At 43.5% G+C, this 20,000-nt stretch overlaps 1 protein-coding gene across 1 annotated transcript; it reads right to left on the bottom strand.

The window, feature by feature from the left end:
• Window positions 1-2,335: 2,335 nt before the first annotated feature.
• Window positions 2,336-2,917, bottom strand: LOC143290871 (putative histone H1.6). The gene has a single exon (XM_076600410.1). The coding sequence runs from the start codon at window positions 2,915-2,917 to the stop codon at window positions 2,336-2,338; it is 582 nt and encodes a 193-aa protein (XP_076456525.1).
• Window positions 2,918-20,000: the final 17,083 nt, after the last annotated feature.

The following is a 20,000-nucleotide window of genomic DNA, read 5'->3' on the forward strand; positions in this document are numbered from 1 at the left end:
CCTTTCTGGGAAATGTTGAAACCAGATTGTTGATATCAGTTATTCTGAAACAAAAAAGGAAGAAAACATCAATATCACGACAAGTAATGCCAGAATCCATATAGCAGAAAAATATCAGAATCATCACCATATATTTACAGATGGATCTGTTCTTGATGACAAAAATGCTGGTGCGGCTTTCTATATTCCTGCCTTTAAAGTTGAAAAATCTGACCAAGTTTATTGGAAGACATCTTTTCATATTGACAGCTGAGCTAATTGCTATTATACAAGCTCTGAACTACTTAGTGAGCCATCAAATAGTTTTCTGGAAAATAGCGTTCTTTGTTGATTCCAAATCAGTACTTTATGCTCTAGAATTATTTAGCCTTGAAACAAGACCTGACTTAGTTATTGCGGCAAATCATTTGGCCGGGTACATTGTTTGAGGATTAAAGAGACTGAGGTCAGTTTTTGTTGGGTGCCTTGTGATGTGCATGGGCATTCATGGCAATGAAACTGCTGATAAAGCAGCTAAAAGAGGAGCACAAGATTCAGAAAAAATCGACAAAAATAAATGTCCGCCTTTCCGTAAAAGAGGCATACACTTTGTTAGAAAAATCAGCCGCATGCTGTCGATTTCATAATTGATGGAAGGAAAAGTTTTTAAAACATAAAGGGACATTATTCGCCGAGAATATTATCAAAGAAAAGATACCGAATCCATCAGCTTCCTATACAAGATTAATAACCTCTATTGACTTTCTTACGTATAAAACCTAATGCGCTGAAGACAGAGTATAGTTAAAAAAAGAAAAGAAAAAAGTTACATGCATCTGTGGTAAGCAGTTCAGCTTGCATCATTGTTTGTTCCACTGTCAGCAGTTACGTACCTTCTTGCCCAAGTATTTTAAAGAGAATAAGTATTCTGCAGATGATTTTTGGAAAGTTATTTCTGACGAGGTTCTTATGGTCCGGAACTGTCACAGGCATTATAGTTCATAGCCCTATTTCTACATTCCTTTAATGTACTTCAGAATTGTGTTAATGGTCTCTGATTATTATTGTTATTATCAGTATTGAATGGTTAATTATAAATGTAATTGCATGTTGGTTATGCATTTTTTGGTAGTTTTTCTACCTTTTCTGTTTTCCTCTTCCCTTTCCCCTCCCCAGTGCCCCCCTCCTACCCCGCGGCCTCCTCCCCCACTTTCTTGTGTGTGTGTGTGTGTGTGTGTGTGTGTGTGACGTGTGTGTGTGTGTGTTTGTTGTTGTTGTTGATCGTCTAATATCACTAATAGTGAAAAGACGCTAAACTAAAGAACGAACACACACACACGCACACACAATCTGACATGGATACAGACAGTCAAAACCGGCATAATATTTGTGGTCGAAGGTGAACGATCGACTATGTAAATCCCTGAGGTGTCTGTTTGATATCAGCGGAATCTGTTGGCTCCAGCAGCTCATGTTTTGTTGCAACATCCCCTGAAAACCTTTAAATGATTTTCTTCTTTCTTTCTTTCTTCTCTTTGTGTGTCTCAGTATTTCTGGCTGTCTTTTAGAGAAAGCTTTCGAGACTTCAAGAGCCAGCCAGGGGACAAAACTCGAACGAAAACAACATAGGAAGTAGGCATTGGTTGTCTCCTCTCCCCTACATGTTTGTGTGTGTGTGAGAGAGAGAGAAAGAGAGAGAGAGAGAGAATCTACAATACACGCATGTGCATGAACACACGCACAGACACCACACTTAACACAACACACACACACTGATAAAAACACCTTTGTGTTAGCAGTGTGTTTGTGAATCTGTCCACGGAGTGTAGGATGCGCCTTGGGAAGTACTGTCAGTGCATGCAGTGGATCCAGTGTTGGAAGTGTGTGTTGGATGTGTTGTGTTCCTGTATGCATTTGTGTGTGTGTGTGTGAGCGAGCGCTTGTGGATTTTGAGCATTAATATTGCTATGCATCGATGGAATACATTCCACTGATAAATGCTTGTAGAAATATACATCCAGGTTTGCACATAGTGTCAGTGAGTGTGCATGTGGTCCTATTTTGTGCTCGAGACTTGTCAGTAGGTGTATGCATGTGCATGTGTGTCAGTGTAGGTAGACGCATTCAAGAACAAGTATGAAACTGATGATTGCACACCTGGCCTTAGAATTATTCTAAGGACAAAGCAAGACAAATACAGACTTTGAACAAATATACAGTTTCAAACATTAAATCAACTTTGCGCAACGAGATGTCCAACCCACTTGGGAAGACGTATGGCCCAGGGGAGGGCCTATGGAGAGAGACAGAGAGAGAGAAGAGAAACGGGGATGAAGGAGAAGGACGGTATGGCCGTTCACTTCTTGGCGGGCTTCTTGGCAGCTGGCTTCTTGGGCTTGGCTGCCTTCTTGGCTGGAGATTTGGCTGCCTTCTTGGGTTTGGCCGCCTTCTTGGCAGGAGACTTGGCTGCCTTCTTGGCGGGAGACTTAGGCTTCTTGGCAGCAGGCTTCTTGGCTGCGATCTTCTTGGGGGACTTGGCCTTCTTGGCTGCGGGCTTCTTGGGCTTTTTGGCGACAGCCTTGGGCTTCTGGACCTTCTTGGGTTTGGCAGCCACCTTCTTCTCTCCCAGACGGAAAGAGCCAGAAGCTCCAGTGCCCTTGGCCTGCTTGAGGGTGCCGGCCTTGACTCCAGCCTTCAGGGAAGTTTTCAGACGAGCGTTGATCTTGGTCACCTCGCTGCCCACCTTGTAGTTGGCCATGATGTACTTGAGGATGGCCTGGCGGGAGGAACCACCACGCTCCTTCAGGGCTGTGACGGCAGCGGCGATCATGACGTTGTACTTGGGGTGCTCTGCTGGCTTGGCAGGCTTCCTGGGCTTGGCGGCCTTCTTGGCAGGAGCAGGAGTGGCAGGAGCAGGAGCAGGAGCAGCGTCAGACATGGTGCTGGATTGAAGTGTAGCAGGTACTGTAACAAGGAGAATATCGCTGGAGAGCGCTGAGATCTTTACTCTGGCAAGTCAACAAAGCGAATGAAGCTACCGCTGCCGTCGGTTCAGCTTTTATTCAAGTCAAGCGAACTGCAATGACAGCAGCGCGCCGCGGCAAGCAAATCGGCCCTCGTTAGGCCTCGACAGCGCCAGTTTGTGTTTGTTGACGTTTGTTTCATGGCTTCTGGTTGAATAGCCACACTCAGGACACACACATAATGCACATCACTGGAATCGGGAAAAGTTAGGCTTCCTTTTGACATATGCAATAAAGCCTGAATTGCTCCTGTTGAAAGGAAATTTGTAAATAAATCTGATGTTTGGGACCAACTGAAACGAGTTCGTTGATCAAAATTATTAATTTCACATAGACTTTTGCTCTAATCTGTCCCCAGACATGATTTACAAATGGCTGTGACTGTCTTCTATTGATTTTAACCAGTTGTTTGCCTCAGACGGCTGTGTGAGGGGAGTTTGAAGCAGTTTTCTGACCCGCACGAAACACAAGTTGGAGCTCGTCTGCCATTGTCCCAGTCCCTCTTTGTGCTTAGTAATCTTTTCAGTCCACATTTGTGTCTGTATCTGGGGAAAATAACGACATTTTATTGAACCAGCATATTTTCCAGGGTCTAAGAAACAATATTTGTAGTTTTACAGTTAGTGTGTGAAGGTTTTAGGTCTGTTTATGGGCATTTTCTTTGTGACGTTTTCGACGCGGACTTTGAACGAGTGATAATGGCGTCGTTCTTTCCTGTCGCACAGCCCCACAATTTTTATCCCAGCACACCCGTTTGACGATATTAGCATAAAATATATATGAATGAAACACACGTAGAATACAATAATGTGGGACAATAAATGGTTTGGGCAACATGGTATTCAGTAATGGTAGCAGAAACAGTGGTTTGCTTTTCCCTCAAACCGGCCGACACTACAGCTTTTGAGCTGCCGTGTCATTCTATTCAGCATTCATATTGAAATTCACACAGACCTACGGGTCTATAAACACAAACATACACACACACATAACCACCAACATGTATCATTTCGTCCAGTAGTGTTAAGATAACAGAACAAAGTGTATTTGACCCATCCATCCCGGTGGAATTTCAAACCTAAAGGCGGTCGTTCCGCTGCCAATGGTTTGGTTCGACCGGTTCAGAGAGGTCAGTCTTCGCTGTTGTTTGCAGAGAAGCGTTGATATTCAGGTGTACATTCTGGGAGCGTGTCGATACTCCCCCGTGTCGATACTCCCCTGTGTCAATACTCCCCCGTGTCGATACTCCCCCGTGTCGATACTCCCCTGTGTCAATACTCCCCCGTGTCGATACTCCCCCGTGTCGATACTCCCCCGTGTCAATACTCCCCCGTGTCGATACTCCCCTGTGTCAATACTCCCCTGTGTCAGTGTGCGTGTGTGTGTCTCTGTGTGTGTCTGTGTGTCTGTGTGTGTCTGTCTGGTCTCCCCCATCTTACTCTTCCTTACCCATCCCATCTCCCCGCCTGTCCTACTCTCCCTTTGCCCTACCACCCCACCTGTCCTAGTCTCTCATCCCCCCCCCCCCCCCCCCCATCTTTCACCTGTCCTACTCCCCCTATTTCCCTCTCCCCTACTCTCCCAGCCACTGCTGGACCCCCTACCCCCTGCAGTAACCCTCTATTTGACCTAATCACCCGCAGACGCTTTACACAAAAGAAAGACAAAAAGCACATATCCCCCCCCCCCCCCCTCCCTTGTCACACTGTCCCCTCCCCCCCATTTCCCCCACCTAATCATCCTCCCCCAATCTCTCATGTCCATCCCCTGTCCTACTCTCCCTTCCACCTTGCCCCCCCCCCCCCGCCCCCCCGTTCCACCCCACCTATCCTAGTCTCCCCCCCACACACACACCATCTTTTGCCTGTCCTAATATATAATATAATATACTCTATTCCCCTTATGATACTCTCCCATCCCCCTCTCCCCCACCCATGTCCTACTCTTCCCCCTACCACCCACCTGTCATAGTCTCCCCCCCCCCCCATCTCCACCCTGTCCTACTCCCACGTCCAACTTTCCCTCAATGCCCCCATGTGCCCCCCCCCCCCCCCCCCGTCCTACTGTCCCTGCCCTACTCTCCCTTTCCACCATCTCCCACACGGTCCTACTCACCCTCCTCCATCTCCCGACCTCTCCTACTCTCCCATCCCACCTTCCCCCCCTGTCCTACTCTCCAACTGCCCCATCTCCTGTCCTACTCTCCCTCAACCCCCCCCCCCCCCCCCCCCGCCCCCTGTCCTATTCTCCCTCCTCCTCCCGTTACCCTCAGCCCAACTTGCCCTCCACTGCCCACCCCCCTACTCTTTGCAGTAACCTTCCATTTGACACAATCACCTGCAGACACTTCTTAAGAAAAAAAGGGGGGGGAAGGGGGATAAGACCTGTAGAGAAGAGAATTATTGTGTGTGATCCCCTCCCACCTTTCTACTCCCCATGTCCTACTCTCCCTCCATCCCCCCCACCTTCTTTCCCCTGTCCTACAAATTGCCCCATCTGCCTCCTCATCCTACACTTTTCCCCTACCCCATCTCTTTCCTCATCCTACAATCTATCACCCCCTGCTCCCAATCTCACCCTGTACTACTCTCCCTCCATCCCCCCCACCTCTCTTACTCTCCCATCCCACCTTCTTTCCCCTGTCCTACAAATTGCCCCATCTACCTCCTCATCCTACACTCTTCCCCTACCCATCACCCCCCCCTGTCATACTCTCCCTCCCCCATCTCTTTCCTCATCCTACCCCCCCATGCCCCCTGTCCTACTCTCTCTCTCCATCCATCCATCCATCCATCCCCCCCACCCATATTCCCCCCCCTCCCCTGTCCTACTAACTTCCCTTCTACTCTCTCTCTCACCTGCCTAACATATTCCATCTGACCTAGCAGACACTTCACACACAAAAAAAAAAGTAAAAAGGGAAGAAAGACCACACATTTTCCTCCAAAGAACGGAGGAGTAGAATTATGAGGTGTGATCCCCGCAGAGATCGCCCTAACTCAGAACTAAATTTGGACATGTTCCCGCTACAATACCACCCAACCATACTAAAATACTCATAATGTTCTGGTGTATGTACTTCAAATTTTAGCATATTTCCTTCTTGGATTTCTTTTAACTTCCCCATCTTTACTGTTTTATCAATGACACTAAAGCCCCATATTCATTTCATATAATGTTCTTGCATAATTTGATTTGGCATCATTACCATATTTTGTTGGATTTTGCCCTTTTACCAAAAAAAAGGAAGAAAAAAAGAAATCTTGCATAATTACCTTATTTATAAAATTATATGAGACCTCACATGACAAAAAGATCAGGTGTGATGCATCAGTAAAATTACTCAGTTGCTCTCAGCGTGTATACTGATTAGCAGACAATGCTTTTGCATTGTGTTAAAGTACATGTGAAGCAGAGAAATCAAAGGATTATGTCGTTATGGAAAAAAAAAACAACGACAACTAATGACTTGGTTGGAAATTACTGCCCTTTGCCTAACAGAGGGAACATCCACCTTCACTCCCCTTACTGCCAATATTCAACAACTGACTGAGTAATATCTGTCCCTCTCCACACCACCCTCCTTGTCTCTGTCTAATTCTTCATCATGATCAAAGTGTAATCTGTTCAGTCTTAAGGATAACGTCCTGTCATGCACTGGATTGAATAAGTGACTTCAACACACACACACACACACACACACACACACACGTGCGCGCACGCGCGTGCACCAAATAAATACATAGATATCTCTCTCCATTCCTCCCTCTCTCTCGGCACACACACACACACACACACACACACACACACGTGCGCGCACGCGCGTGCACCAAATAAATACATAGATATCTCTCTCCATTCCTCCCTCTCTCTCGGCACACACACACACACACACACACACACACACACACACACACACACACACACACCAAGAGAGGAGTGAGGGATGGATGGAAATAGATTTATATTTGTTTATTTATGTATGTACGTCTTTTTATGCCACTGATGATTAGATATGTTTAATTCCGTGCAGGATAAGACGCTATCGTAAAGACTGAGCAGATTATATTTTGATCTTGATGATGAATAAGACAGAGAAAGATAGGAAGGTGGGGTGGTGACGGACGGATATGAATCAGTTGATTGTTGAATATCGGCACAAAGGGTAGTGAAGGCGGATGTTCCCTCTGTTAATCAAAGGGCAGTAATTTCCAACTAAACCCATTGGCTTTTTTACCCAAACAACATAATCCTTTGATTTCTCCACTTCATATGCAGTTTGACACGATGGTAAAGCATTGTTTGCTAATGAGTATACAGGCTGAGAGCAGCTGAGAAACTTTAGTGATGTATCACACCTTATCTTTTTGTCATGTAACGTCTTGTGTTTGTAAGATAATTATGTAAGATTTGCTTTTGTAAAAGGATGAAAAACCAAGAAAATATGGTAATCATGCCGTATCAAATTATGCAAGAACGTTGTATGAAATGAATAGAGGGCTTTAGTATCGTTGGTATGGAAGTAGAAACTCGGGAAATGAAAAGAATTGAAATATGAACTACGCTAAAATTTGCTAAAGTGGTTACACCAGGACATTATGAGTATTTTAGTTTGGTTGGGTGGGATTGTAGCGAGAAAATGTCTGCCAAAAACTAGCTTTGAGTTAGGGCGATCTCTGCGGGGATCACACCCAACAACTCTACTCCTCTGTTCTTTGGAGGAAAATGTGTGGTCTTTCTTCCCTTTTTATTTTTTTTTTCTTGTGTGAAGTGTCTGCTAGGTCAGATGGAATATGTCAAGTAATGAGAGTAGGAGGGTGTGCAGTGGGGATAGTTGGAAGGGGGAGTAGCGGTGATAAGAGAGTAGGACTGGGCTGGGAAATGGAAAAGATATGAGAGTAGGATAGGGGGAGATGGTGGGAGTGAGAGTAGGGGGGGGTGGAAGGGAGAGTAGGACAGGGGGAGATGAAGGGAGAGTAGGACAGGGGGAGATTAGGAGATGGTGGGAAGGAGAGTAGGACAGGGGGGAGATGGTGGGAGGGAGAGTAGGACACACACACACCTGATGAGAGACTGATGTACATAGACTTATGTTTATTTCCTCATGTGTGCGTGTCTTTTTAACCCACTGTTCAAATTCACTGGGATATCTAGAAAAAGCAAGTGGGATATATCGTACTCTCAAACTGCTTAAAGCACGCACGGCGCATATATCCTAGTCATTGGCCGCACACACTCACTGACACTGACACTCTCCATCTCCGTCTCTCTCACACACACACAGATGGCACACACTGACGACATACACACCTTCCAACACAAAAGCAGTGTGTGATACAGCAGAACTATATGAAAAGTTGGTGAGGGACCGGCGTTGATCTGCTGATCAGACGGAGATGGCGGATTTTCGGCCTCAGCGAATGTTTGACTCATTTCTTCCTTGTGGTAGCGTGTGTATGCAAGTGATGGTGTACGCGCGCGCGGCGTGTGTGTATGTGTGTGTGCGTGTGTGTATGTGTGTGTTTGAAGGTGTGTACTGATGTCGTCAGTGTGTGCCATCTGTGTGTGTGTGAGAGAGACGGAGATCGAGAGTGTCAGTGTCACTGTGTGTGTGCCAATCACTAGGATATATGCGCCGTGTGTGTGTGTGTGCAGTGTGTGTGTGTGTGTGTGTGTGTGTGTGTGTGTGTGTGTGTGTGTCCGCGCGCCCCCCCAGTGCGTGCGCGCGTGTGTGTGTGGTGTGGCCGAATGGACTACATGATGATGTTGCGAAACTGTCATAATTACGCTCAAAACCCACTGATGCACTGACCGTGGCACTGATGCCCGCGACCGTGACGCGGCCGCCGGCGAGCTCACACACACACACACACACACACACACACACACACACACACACACACCGGCACACTGACACACACACGGCACACACTCACTCGCACACACATTGCACTTCAGTTGACAAAGCCGAGAACTTGAGCAACAGTTGTCTTCATTCATGTGTACACGTGTGTGTGCGTGCGTGCTTGTGTATGTGTGTGTATTCACGTGCATGTGTTATAGATTCACACATTCTCAGACACACGCACAAACAACGTCACACACACACACACATAAACACACACACGCGCGCGCGCGCGCAGACACACACACACACACACACTAGCAGGAAGAAGAGACAACCAATGCCTACTTCCAATGTTCGTTTTCGTTCGAGTTTTGTCCCCTGGCTGGCTCTTGACGTCTCGAAAGCAAGCTTTAACATTGTCGATCGTTCACCTTCGACCACAAAAAAAATTTAAAAAAATAAATTTAAAAAAATGTTTTGACCCTCTGCCTGCATGTCAGATTGTGTGCGTGTGTGTGTGTGTGTGTGTGTGTGTGTGTGTGTGTGTGTGTGTGTTCGTTCAGTAATTTAAATTCTTTTCACTATCAGTGATATTCAGTAGACGATCAACAACAACAAAAAAAAGAAGTTGAGGCGGGGGGAGGAGGGGGGCACTGGGGAGGAGAGAGGGAAGAGGAAAACAGAAAAGGTAGAAAAACTACCAAAAAATGCATAACTAACATGCTCACCGTGGCTGACAAACGTACACATGCACACATACATATACACACTGACACATACTCAAAACTGGCACATGTACTCAAACACTAAAACACGTACACACACACACACACACACACACACACACACACAGACAAACTGAGAGAGAGAGAGAGATCACACACCACCACACACCCATCCACCACCCACCCAGACTGACGGTGCAGGAATGGTGGGGCCGAAAGTCCGCCATCTTTGATATTCAGGTGTACATTCTTCTCCAACTTTTCATATTGCTCTGCTGTATATCACAATAGTTTCTAACGTAAATAAGATAAAACATGGTACATATACACAAAACACACGCACTTTCTTAAGCACGCATCCATCGCTAAAATTCGGACAATCGTCTCTACAAACAGCAGCAAAGACTGTGACCTCTCTGAACCGGCCTACAGTTGGCAGCGGAACGACCGCCTTTAGGTTTGAAATTCCACCGGGATGGATGCGGGTCAAATACACTCTGTTCAGTTATCTTAACACTACTGGACGAAATAATACATGTTGGTGGTTATGTGTGTGTGTATGTTTGTGTTTATAGACCCGTAGGTCTGTGTGAATTTCAATATGAATGCTGAATAGAATGACACGTCAGCTCAAAAGCTGTAGTGTCGGCCGGTTTGAGGGAAAAGCAAACCACTGTTTATGCTACCATTACTGAATACCATGCTCCCAAAACCATTTATTGTCTGACATTATTGTATTCTACGTTTGTTTCATGCATATATATTTTATGTTAATATCGTGAAACGGGTGTGCTGGAATAAAAATTGTGGGGCTCTGCGTAAGGAAAGAACGACGCCATTATCACTCGTTCAAAGTCCGCGTCGAAAACGTCACAAAGAAAATGTCCATAAACAGACCTAAAACCTTCACACACTAACTGTAAAACTACAATTATTGTTTCCTAGACCCTGGAAAATATGCTGATTCAATAAAATATCGTTATTTTCCACAGATACAGACACAAATATGGACTGAAAAGATTACTAAGCACAAAGAGGGACTGGGACAATGGCAGACCAGCTCCAACTTGTGTTTTGTGCGGGTCAGAAAACTGCTTCAAACTCCCCTCACACAGCCGTCAGAGGCAAACAACTGGTTAAAATCAATAGAAGACAGTCACAGCCATTTGTTCATCACGTCAAAGGACAGATTAAAGCAATAGTATACGTGAAATTGGTTTGGGGGTTTTATGCTGTTTACATGTTTCCCCAAATACGACTTTTTCGGTGAGAGTTTTCCCACTTTGGCTTTGATATCCTTAAAATTTTCTCGGTGAGGTTTTTGCACTTTTTTGCATAAATTTCCCAAAAGACTTTCTCGGTAGGGTTTTGCCTTTTTTGCATGTTTTCCCAAAAAAGTCTTTTTCGGTGAGAGTTTTTTGCATGTTAATTGTATCCTTTAAAGATTTCTCGGGTGAGAGTTTATGCCCCGTTTAAGGGAATCCATAAAGACTTTTCGGTAGGAGTTTACCCATGTTTTCATGATTTTCCTAAAGTTTTTTTGGGTTTGAGAGTTTATGTATTTACATATACCCACAAAGACGTTGTCGTTTGAGGAAAAAGACTTTTTTGAAATCCAAAAACCCTTTTCGGTGAGAGTTTTGATGTTTACATGATACCCTTTAAAGACTTTTGGGAATGAGATTATAATTGGTAGTTATCCTTATTTTTTCCCCCTGTGAGAGTTTATGATCGTTTAAATGTTTTTCCATTTTGCCTTTTTTTGGGAAAACACTTTTTTAACTGAGTAGGTGATACCCGTATCGTCTTTGCCCGATTGAGTTTTTTTAACTCAGTATTTTGTTTCCCCAAAAAATTTAGTCCCTTTCGGAAAAAATTTTCAAAACTTATCCCTTTTTGTTTTTCCCCTAAGTTCTTCTCGGTCGCTTTTAACCCAAAAAATTTGACATAAGTTTACAGTGGGCAAGGGCAAAGCCCCCCCGGGGGGGAGTTGTTAATTGTTTTTGGGTTTTTCCCATGAAAGGGGAAGTCTTTTTACAGTTTTAGTTTTTTAAGAAAAGATAGATAAGATAAGAATAACTTTTTTAAATCTCCCCTGGAGAAATTTGGCCCGGTGCATTTTTCAAAAACAAGACAAGTATAAAAAATGGGGCCCATAACTGTAAAACCCAAACCCAAAAGCCCCAACAAATATTACAAAAATTTAAAAAATGTAAAAAATATTAATCCCTTTTTTCCTTACATAACCCACAAACTGCGGGAAAATAACTGAATTTTTTAATGTAAAAAAACAGAAAAAAATTTAAAACATTATTTAAAATTTTAATTTTTAAACTTTAGCCTACTATACTGCACATTGATTTAAATGGGACAGAAAGATAAGAAAAGATGAATTGCAAAAAACCCAAAACCAGATAATCAGCACCCCCCCCCGCACCCCCAACCCCCCCACCACGCAGAAAAATTGATCAAACAAGAGTATAAAAAAAAGGGTTTCAAAAAAAAAGCATTTCCCCATATTCGTTTTTAAAAAACATTGAAATTTAATTATTACATGTAATAATTGTGGGGGGACTTTTGACCCCTCTAACAGGGGGGGGGCAAAATTGCACTGCATTGGCTCTTAGCGGGGTACCCCTTTGGGGGGGCTGTTGGCGGCCTTTCCCGGGAAAACCCTTTCCTTTAAAAGCCGCTGTCCAAAACCCCGCGGGCCCAGGAGGGGGGGATGTAATTTTGGGGCCCAATTACACTCCCCCCATAATCAAATTTGCCCAGATGGGCGGGACAGCATTTTCCTCCGGGGGCCTGTCCTGATGGTCTTGTCGGCTTAAATGACATACCGGTTTTTCAAAATTTTTTTTGTCTTTCTCGAAAAAAGGTTTTAAGCGTGGTTGTTTACCCCTAAATATACATATGTAGTCATTCTCGGTTTTTTGTTTATAATCGCAGATGGTGACTACCCACAAAAAGTCTTCCTACAAAAAGGTTTTTTAGGGACTGTTTTCATGATAACCAATATTTTTCCCTTTTCCCCGAAAAGAGTTTTTGTTTCCCCGTTAGATGATAGCCTTTTAAAAAATTTCTCTCTCGAGGGGAAAGAGTCAAATTATGTGTATTTGGGCCCTCTTAATCGTGTGACCTACGCCGCGGGGGGGTGTTGTGGGGGGAAAGGGGTTGGGGGGAAACGCAACGCGCGATTTGAGTGTTTTGGGGTTGTTTTGGGGGTGTGTGTGTGTGTGCGGGTTGTGCGCCCCGCACTCTCCATTTCGACCCCTTCCCCCCCCCGCTACTTCTTTGTCCCCCCCCCGGGGCCCCCCACTGATTTGGGCCTTCCACCCGGGTGCCATCTCTGTCTTCGAACATTTCGCCTTTTGCATCAGTTTTCCCCATTTTCCCTTTTCTCCCCTCTCAACACTGGGGGTCTTCAAACCACCCCCCCCCAACCCCCCCCTCCCACCCCCCGGGTTATTAAAAAAAGAACGCAAAATTAGGCGGGCAAAAGAAATTTGAAAATTGTTTTAATTATGTTAGGGGGTGGGGAACGTGGGGGAAGAGGGGCCCCAAGTGATGCGTTTTATACCAAAAACTAGCAAAAGGGGGTTTTTTAAAAGCGCCCATTTGTCGTCGTCGATTTTGCCCGGTAGAACTTCACCCGCAGGACAGCAGGTGGGGCCAAATTTTTTTATAAAGGGTATGCACCCCCCGGGTTTCCCCATTTAAAAACGACTGTCGTGCAGTTTTTTGTGTGTACACACGCCCACTGAGTTGGGTTTGCGTGTGTTTTTTGTGTGTGTGGGGGGGGGGGGGATGAGGGGGCGAGGGGGGAGGGGGGGGGGGGGGGGGGACGCAGGGGGTTTTTTTGAGGGGTTAGGCTGGAGGGAAACACCTGGTTTTATATCCCCGGGGTTTAGCAGGGGGGCGGGGCGTGTGTGTTTGCTTTGTGCGCTTTGCCTTTTTGGGACAAAAAATAGAAAAAATTTATAGGTTTGTGGTGCTGTGTCCCGGGTCATTTCGCGTTTTTTTTGGTGGTTGTGTCAGAATAAATCGGGTTTTTAAAAAAATTTTGTCCCGTTTTTCACTTTTTCTTTGAACACGCCTTTGTCCTAAAGAAGCTTGACAAAACAGGGACTTTTTAAAACATGCCCTACAATTATGAATAATATAAATTTGTTGTCTCGGGGGGCCCTCGGAAGAAAACTTTTTTTTTTTTTTTTTAAACTTTTTTTTTTTTTTATCTATTTTACAATTTAGCCGCAAAAAAAGGGGAGGATCAGAAATTTCATGTTTTTTCAAAATCATCTTTGTTTTTTAAATTTTAAAAACCCTGAGGATGGTTACATTTGGATGGCCCCTTCATTAGAAGTTTTTCTTATCATCGCAAACACAGTGCGCCCCTTTCCCTGTGATTTGATCATACAGAGATGCCCCTTGAACAAACTTGGGGAAAACAATAATTATATGGGGTTGTTTTAATTCACTCAGTACGGCCGGGCCTTCTTCCCCTCTACACAGCCCCCTCGGGGTTGTGGGGGGGTGTCTCAATGCCCCAAAACCCCTTTTAGCTTCCGTGTCTGAATTGTGGTATTTTTTTGTAAAACAGTCACCTCTTAAATAAAAAGACCCTTCCGTTGCTTTTATTTTATGGGGGGAAATTGGGGGTTTGGGAAACGCGGTTAACGTCTTTCTTTCCCCGTTGTATGGAGAGGGGAAAAAATATACTACAAGGGTTTTAGTTATTTGGTCTTTAGTCGTTGAAAAGGGAACTGATGGTTTTTGGTTATTTTATGGGAAATTGGGACAAGAGTGTCCCCGGCGTATTATTTGGGTCTCGGAAGGACTTATCATAAAATTTCCAAACTGAGTTTTTTGGGGGCCCCGATCTCTCCCGTTTTTTCTCTATTCCCCCTTCGTGTTTTGTGGTAAAAGGCCGATGTGACCCAAACCAAGTACTGATTTCCCCTTTGGATGAACAAAAAGTGAGGACCCAGCCCCGAAACTGACCCCCGATGGTAGTGTGTGTGTTTTGGGGCTCATGTACTTTTAATGTGTATTTGATTTTGATTTCTTATTTTTAAAAACTGATGTTTGTTGCTTTTTTGTTATGCTTGGTGGTGGGGTGTGGGGGTTTTGTGTGTGGGTGTGGGGGTGTGTGTGTGCCGGGGGTGTATGTGTGTGCGTCCCTTTTTCCATTTTTTTGGGCTATTTTTCCCCTTCCTTTGGCGGGTCCCCTTTTTTGTGGTTAGAGTTGACTTCATCAAGTTTTTGCCCCCTTGTTATTATTTTTAGTAGTATTAGTAGTATTTTTTTATGTTTGTGTTTTTATCTATCTTTTTTTTTTATTAAATTTTTTTTTATTTATTTTTTCATTTATTTTTCAAAAGCCTGACAAAGCGCGTTGGTTTACGTTTGTGGTCAGGCATTGTTTGGGGCAGATGGGTTTTTTTAGCGTTTATGTCAGTGGTTTTCCCCCCGAACGCGGGTTTTTCCCCTCCTTGAGCTCTGATTTTGATACTGACACGATTCCCCTCAGGTTTTTCTTCAACAAACTGCCCATAAAAACCCCCTGACTTTTTTGTCTTTTCACAAAAAAAAAAAAAAAAAAAAAAGAAAGAAAAAAAAAAGAAGGGGGAAAGTAGTCGTCGAATTTTGTTTGCTGTTTTTTTTTTTTTGTTTTTTTTGGTTGTGCTGCTGTGTGCTCCCTTGTTGTTGTTGTTGTTGATGTTTGTTGGTTGTTGTTGTTTTTTTTTGTTGTTGTTGTTTTGCTGGCTGTGTGTGTGCGCTGCTGTGCTGTGTTGTTGTGTTGTAGTTGTTTTTGTTTGATTTTTATCAGTGTTAATACGGGGGCCCCGGGGAAACGCTTCAATTAAGGATTCACTGAGTCGGGAAACCCCGTTTTTCAATCTGAGAGGAAGTAAAACCCCCTTTCTTTTTGTTTAAAATCGATACGGGTCCCAAACCCGACGTACCCCTTCCGGGGTTTTCATCCGCTTATGTATGTATTCCCGGAATTTTTAGCCCCCCCCCCCTCCCTCCCCCCCCCGCTCCCCAAATCGGCGTTGCGACCCCCCCAACCCCCCCCCCTCCCCTGTTTAAAAGCCTACGGGGGAAGCCCATTATTTGTTTTGTTTTGTATTTGTATTTCTTTTATCACAAAGTTTTTCTGTGTGATATTCGGGCTCCCTCTCCCCAGGGGAGCCGTCGTTTAACTACAGAACCCCCTTTTTTTTTTTTTTTTTTCTTTTTTTTTGCGTGCGTTTTAATTTGTTTTTTCTATCAAAGTGGATTTTTTTACTTTAATTTTCCCAGGAAAATCCTTTTTTTTTCCCGTGGGTTCTTTTACGTGCGCTATTTCATGTTTGCAAGGGCCTCGGTTTATGTCTATCCAAAGGGGATAGCTTTCCCGACCACTAAAGGGGTTAGTGGAGGGGGGGAAAAAATCGGCGGCTGAGCCGTGATTCGAACCTGCGTGCTAAAGTTTTCTCGTTTCCTAGGCGGACGCGTTACTCTAGGCCATCTCCACATTTATGGAAGCCCGGAAATTGCATTCAGCCCCAAAAATTGTTACTGATGGGGTTTCCTTGGTCATCTCGCCCTTCCTGTACTGGGACGATGTAAAAACGTGGATCAAAAGGAAAAGTTAGAAAAGGGGGACACATACCATGGGAAATGGGATTGTAAAAAAGAGGCACATACCCAGAAATAAGATTTTGAAAAAAAGACCACCCAGAAAATGAGATGCAGAAAAGGGGGACACAACCACAAAAATTTGGATTTTAGAAAAGAGGACCCCTAAAACAGAAATGAGAGCAAAAAAGGGGGAAAAGGGATACCCCCGAAATGTATAGAAAAAGGACAAACCCAGAAATGAAAATGCGGAAAAGGGGAAACAAAAGAGGAAAATTTCCAAGAAATGAGATTTTAAAAAAAGGAAGGCAAATACCACAGAAAGAGATGCGGAAAAGGGGGAACTTTAAAGGGGACACATACCACAAAAATTTGAGATGTAGAAAAGGGGGGAATTTTCCCAAAGAAATAAAATTTAAAAAAAAGAGGAAACATACCCCCGAAATGGGATTTTTAGAAAAAGGGAAAAAAAAACCACAAAAATGAATGTAGAAAAGAGGACAAATCCCAAAAGAAATGAGATGTAAAAAAAGGGAAACTTCCCACAGAAATAATTTTGTAAAAAAGGGCCCCATCCCACAGAAAAAAAGATGTAAAAAAGGGGGGACAATACCACGGGAAAATGAGATGCGGGAAAAAGGGACACACACCAAGAAATGAGTTGCAGAAAAGGGGGCACATACCACGAAAAAAGATGAAAAAAAAAGGGACCCCAATACCACAAAATAAAAAGATGCAAAAAAAAAAGGGAACTTACCACAGAAATGGATTTAGAAAAGAGGACACTTTACCACAGAAATAAGATGTGAAAAGGGGGGAAACACACACGGAAATGGTCCCGAAAAAAAGGAAACAATACCACAGAAAAAAAGGGTCTTGCTTTAAAGATTAACCTGCTTTTAAAAATTTAGGACACATTTAAAATTTTTTTTGAAAAGTTTTTCTTTTTGGTTTTTCAGAAATTTGCCCAGCATTATTTTCGTTACAGGAACATTCTCCCGTTGATTTAATGTGCCCTTTGGGAAAAAAAGGAAAAATGAAGATGAGTTGCTTTTTGTTTTTTTTGGTCCTGTTTTAAACCAGTTGGGGAGTACGAAAAACCCAACTTTTTTTTTTCTAGATATCCCTGTGAATTTAAACCCAGGGGGTTTAAAAAGACCCACACACATGAAAAAATTTAAACATAAGTTTCACATCAGCCCCTAAACCAGGTGGTGTCTGTGCCCTATCTCCTCCCCCACCCCCCCCCCTGTCCTATCCCCCTCCATCCACCCCCCCCACTATCATCCTCCTCCTCCATTCCCCCCACCCCCTTTCCCTTTCCTGCCCTATCTCCCCCTTTCCCCCCCTCCTAGCCACCATCTCCCCTACCCTAATCATACCCTTTCCCATTTCCCTACTTCTTATCACCGTACTCCCCCTTCCCTACCCCCATGCCACCCTCCTACTCTAATTACTTGAAAAACCCTTGGGATAGCAGAAACTTCGCACAAAAAAAAAAAAATAAAAAGGGAAGAAAAAAAACCAACATTTTCCTCCAAAAACAGAGGAGTAGATTTTTGGGGTTTGTGACCCCCGAAGAGATCCCCCTTTAAATAAAGCTAGTTTTTTGCAAAATTTTTCGCTACAAGCCCCCCAAACCCAAACTAAAATACTCATAATTTTGGGTTTGAAACTACTTTAGAAAATTTTGCGTTTTTCATATTTCAATTCTTTTCATTTCCCGAGTTTTTCTTCCATACCAAAAGATTTCTAAAGCCCTCTATTCATTTCATACAAAGTTCTTGCTTTTTTTGATACGGATGATTACCCAAAATTTTTTTTAGTTTTTCACCTTTTACAAAAGCAAAAACTTACATAATTTTCTTACAAACACCCAAAACGTTTCTGACAAAAAAAAAAGGTGTGATAATCACTGAAGTTTTCAAAATGCTCTCAGGGGTGTTTATCATTTGCAAAAATGATTACCAAACGTGTCAAAATGCAATGAATGGGAAACAAAGGTTTTTGTTGGTTTTTGGGGAAAAAAGCAAAAGGGTTTAGTTGGGGAAAATTTTGCCCTTTTATTAAAAAGGGGAACATCCCCCTTCACTGCCCTTTTTGCCGATTTTTCAAAAAAAACAACTGATTCATATCCCTCCGGGCAAACCCCCCTTCCCATCTTTCTGCTCAGTCTTTTTGGTTTGCGTTTTATCCTTTCCGGGAAATTAAAAAATATCTAATTTATCAGTGGCATAAAAAGACGTAATTTCATTTAAAAAAACAAATATAAATTTTATTTCCCTCCCCTTTCCCTTTCTCCCTCTTGGTGTGTGTGTTGGGGTGTGTGTGCCGAGAGAGAGGGGGGAATGGAAAGGGGAAAAATCTATTTTATTTATTTTGGGGGCACGCGGTGCGCCCCCGTGTGTGGGGTTTTTGTGTGTGTGTTGTGTGTGTGGTTTTTTTGAAGTCACTTTTTCAATCCAGTGCTGCCCGGCGTTATTCTTAAAACTGAAAGGGTTACAAATTTGATCTGATGAAGAAATTTAAGACAGAGCAAGGAGGGTTTGGTTTTGGAAGGGGGGGAAAAGATATTACTCAGTCAGTTGTTGAAAAATTTTGGGAGTAAAAGGGGAAATGGGTGGTGTTCCCCCTTTTTTGGCAAAGGGCAGTTAAAATTTCCCAAACCAAAAAAAATTAGTTGTCGTTGTGTTTTTTTCCATAACGACATAATCCTTTGAAATTTTTTGGGTTCAATGTTCTTTAAAACAATGCAAAAGCATTGTTGCTAATCAGAAAAAAAAACGCTGAGAGCCCAATTTAGTAATTTTTTAAATGATGCTTTACACTAATCTTTTTTTCTTTTGGGTCCCCATATAATTTTATTTTTAAAAAAAAGGTTTAAATTTTGCAAGATTTCTTTTTTTTTTTCCTTTTTTGTTGGTTTTAAAAAAGGCCCAAAAACCAAAAAATATGGGAATGATGCCCAAATTAAAAATTTTGCAAAAAACATTTTTGAAAAAGGGAAAATGGGGCTTTTAGTTTTATTTATAAAACGTTAAAAAATGGAGAAGTTAAAAAAAAATCCAAGAAGGGGAAATATGCTAAAAATTTTAAGTACAATTTCACCCGAAAAAAAATGGGTATTTTAGTATGGTTTTGGGGGGTATTGTAGCGGGGGGGAAAAGTCCAAAATTTTTTGTTCTGGAAATTAGGGGGAAACTTTTGGGGAAACACACCCCATAATTTTCTTCCCCCGTTTTTGGGGGGAAAAGGGTGGTCTTTTTTCCTTTTTAGTTTTTTTTTTTTTCTTTTGTGAAGTGTTGTAGGTTTGATGGGGAAAATTTTTGGCAGGTGGGGGGAGGGAGTAGAAAGGGGGTTTGTAGGCTGGGGAGGGGGGGAATATTTTTGGGGTTTGGTGGGTGGGGGGGGAGGGAGAGAGGGGTGGAAGGGTGGGTTTGGGGGGGGGGGGGGGGGTTTGGGTGGAAGGGGGAAAAAAGGGGTGGATGGGAGGCCCAAATTTTTAGGCAGGGGGGAAAGAAGGTGGGATGGGAGAGTAGGACAGGGTGAGATTAGGAGAGGGGTAGGATGAGGAAAGAGATTGGGGAGGAAGAGTATGACAGGGGGGGGGGGGAGGAGATGGGTAGGGGAAAAGAGTGTAGGATGAGGGGGCAATTTGTAGGACAGGTCTTATCCCCCCCCCCCTTCCCCCCCCCCTTTTTTTTTTAGGAAGTGTCTGCAGGTGATTGTGTCAAATGGAAGGTTACTGCAAACAGTAGGGGAGGTGGGCAGTGGAGGGCAAGTTGGGCTCAGGGTAACGGG

The sequence above is a fragment of the Babylonia areolata genome, chromosome 16 (assembly GCF_041734735.1).
Source record: "Babylonia areolata isolate BAREFJ2019XMU chromosome 16, ASM4173473v1, whole genome shotgun sequence".
NCBI classification, from domain to species: Eukaryota; Metazoa; Mollusca; class Gastropoda; order Neogastropoda; family Buccinidae; genus Babylonia; species Babylonia areolata.

Bases quoted from the DNA above. Each gene is read 5' to 3' on its own strand.
- LOC143290871 (XM_076600410.1), bottom strand. From the start codon at position 2,917: ATGTCTGACGCTGCTCCTGCTCCTGCTCCTGCCACTCCTGCTCCTGCC.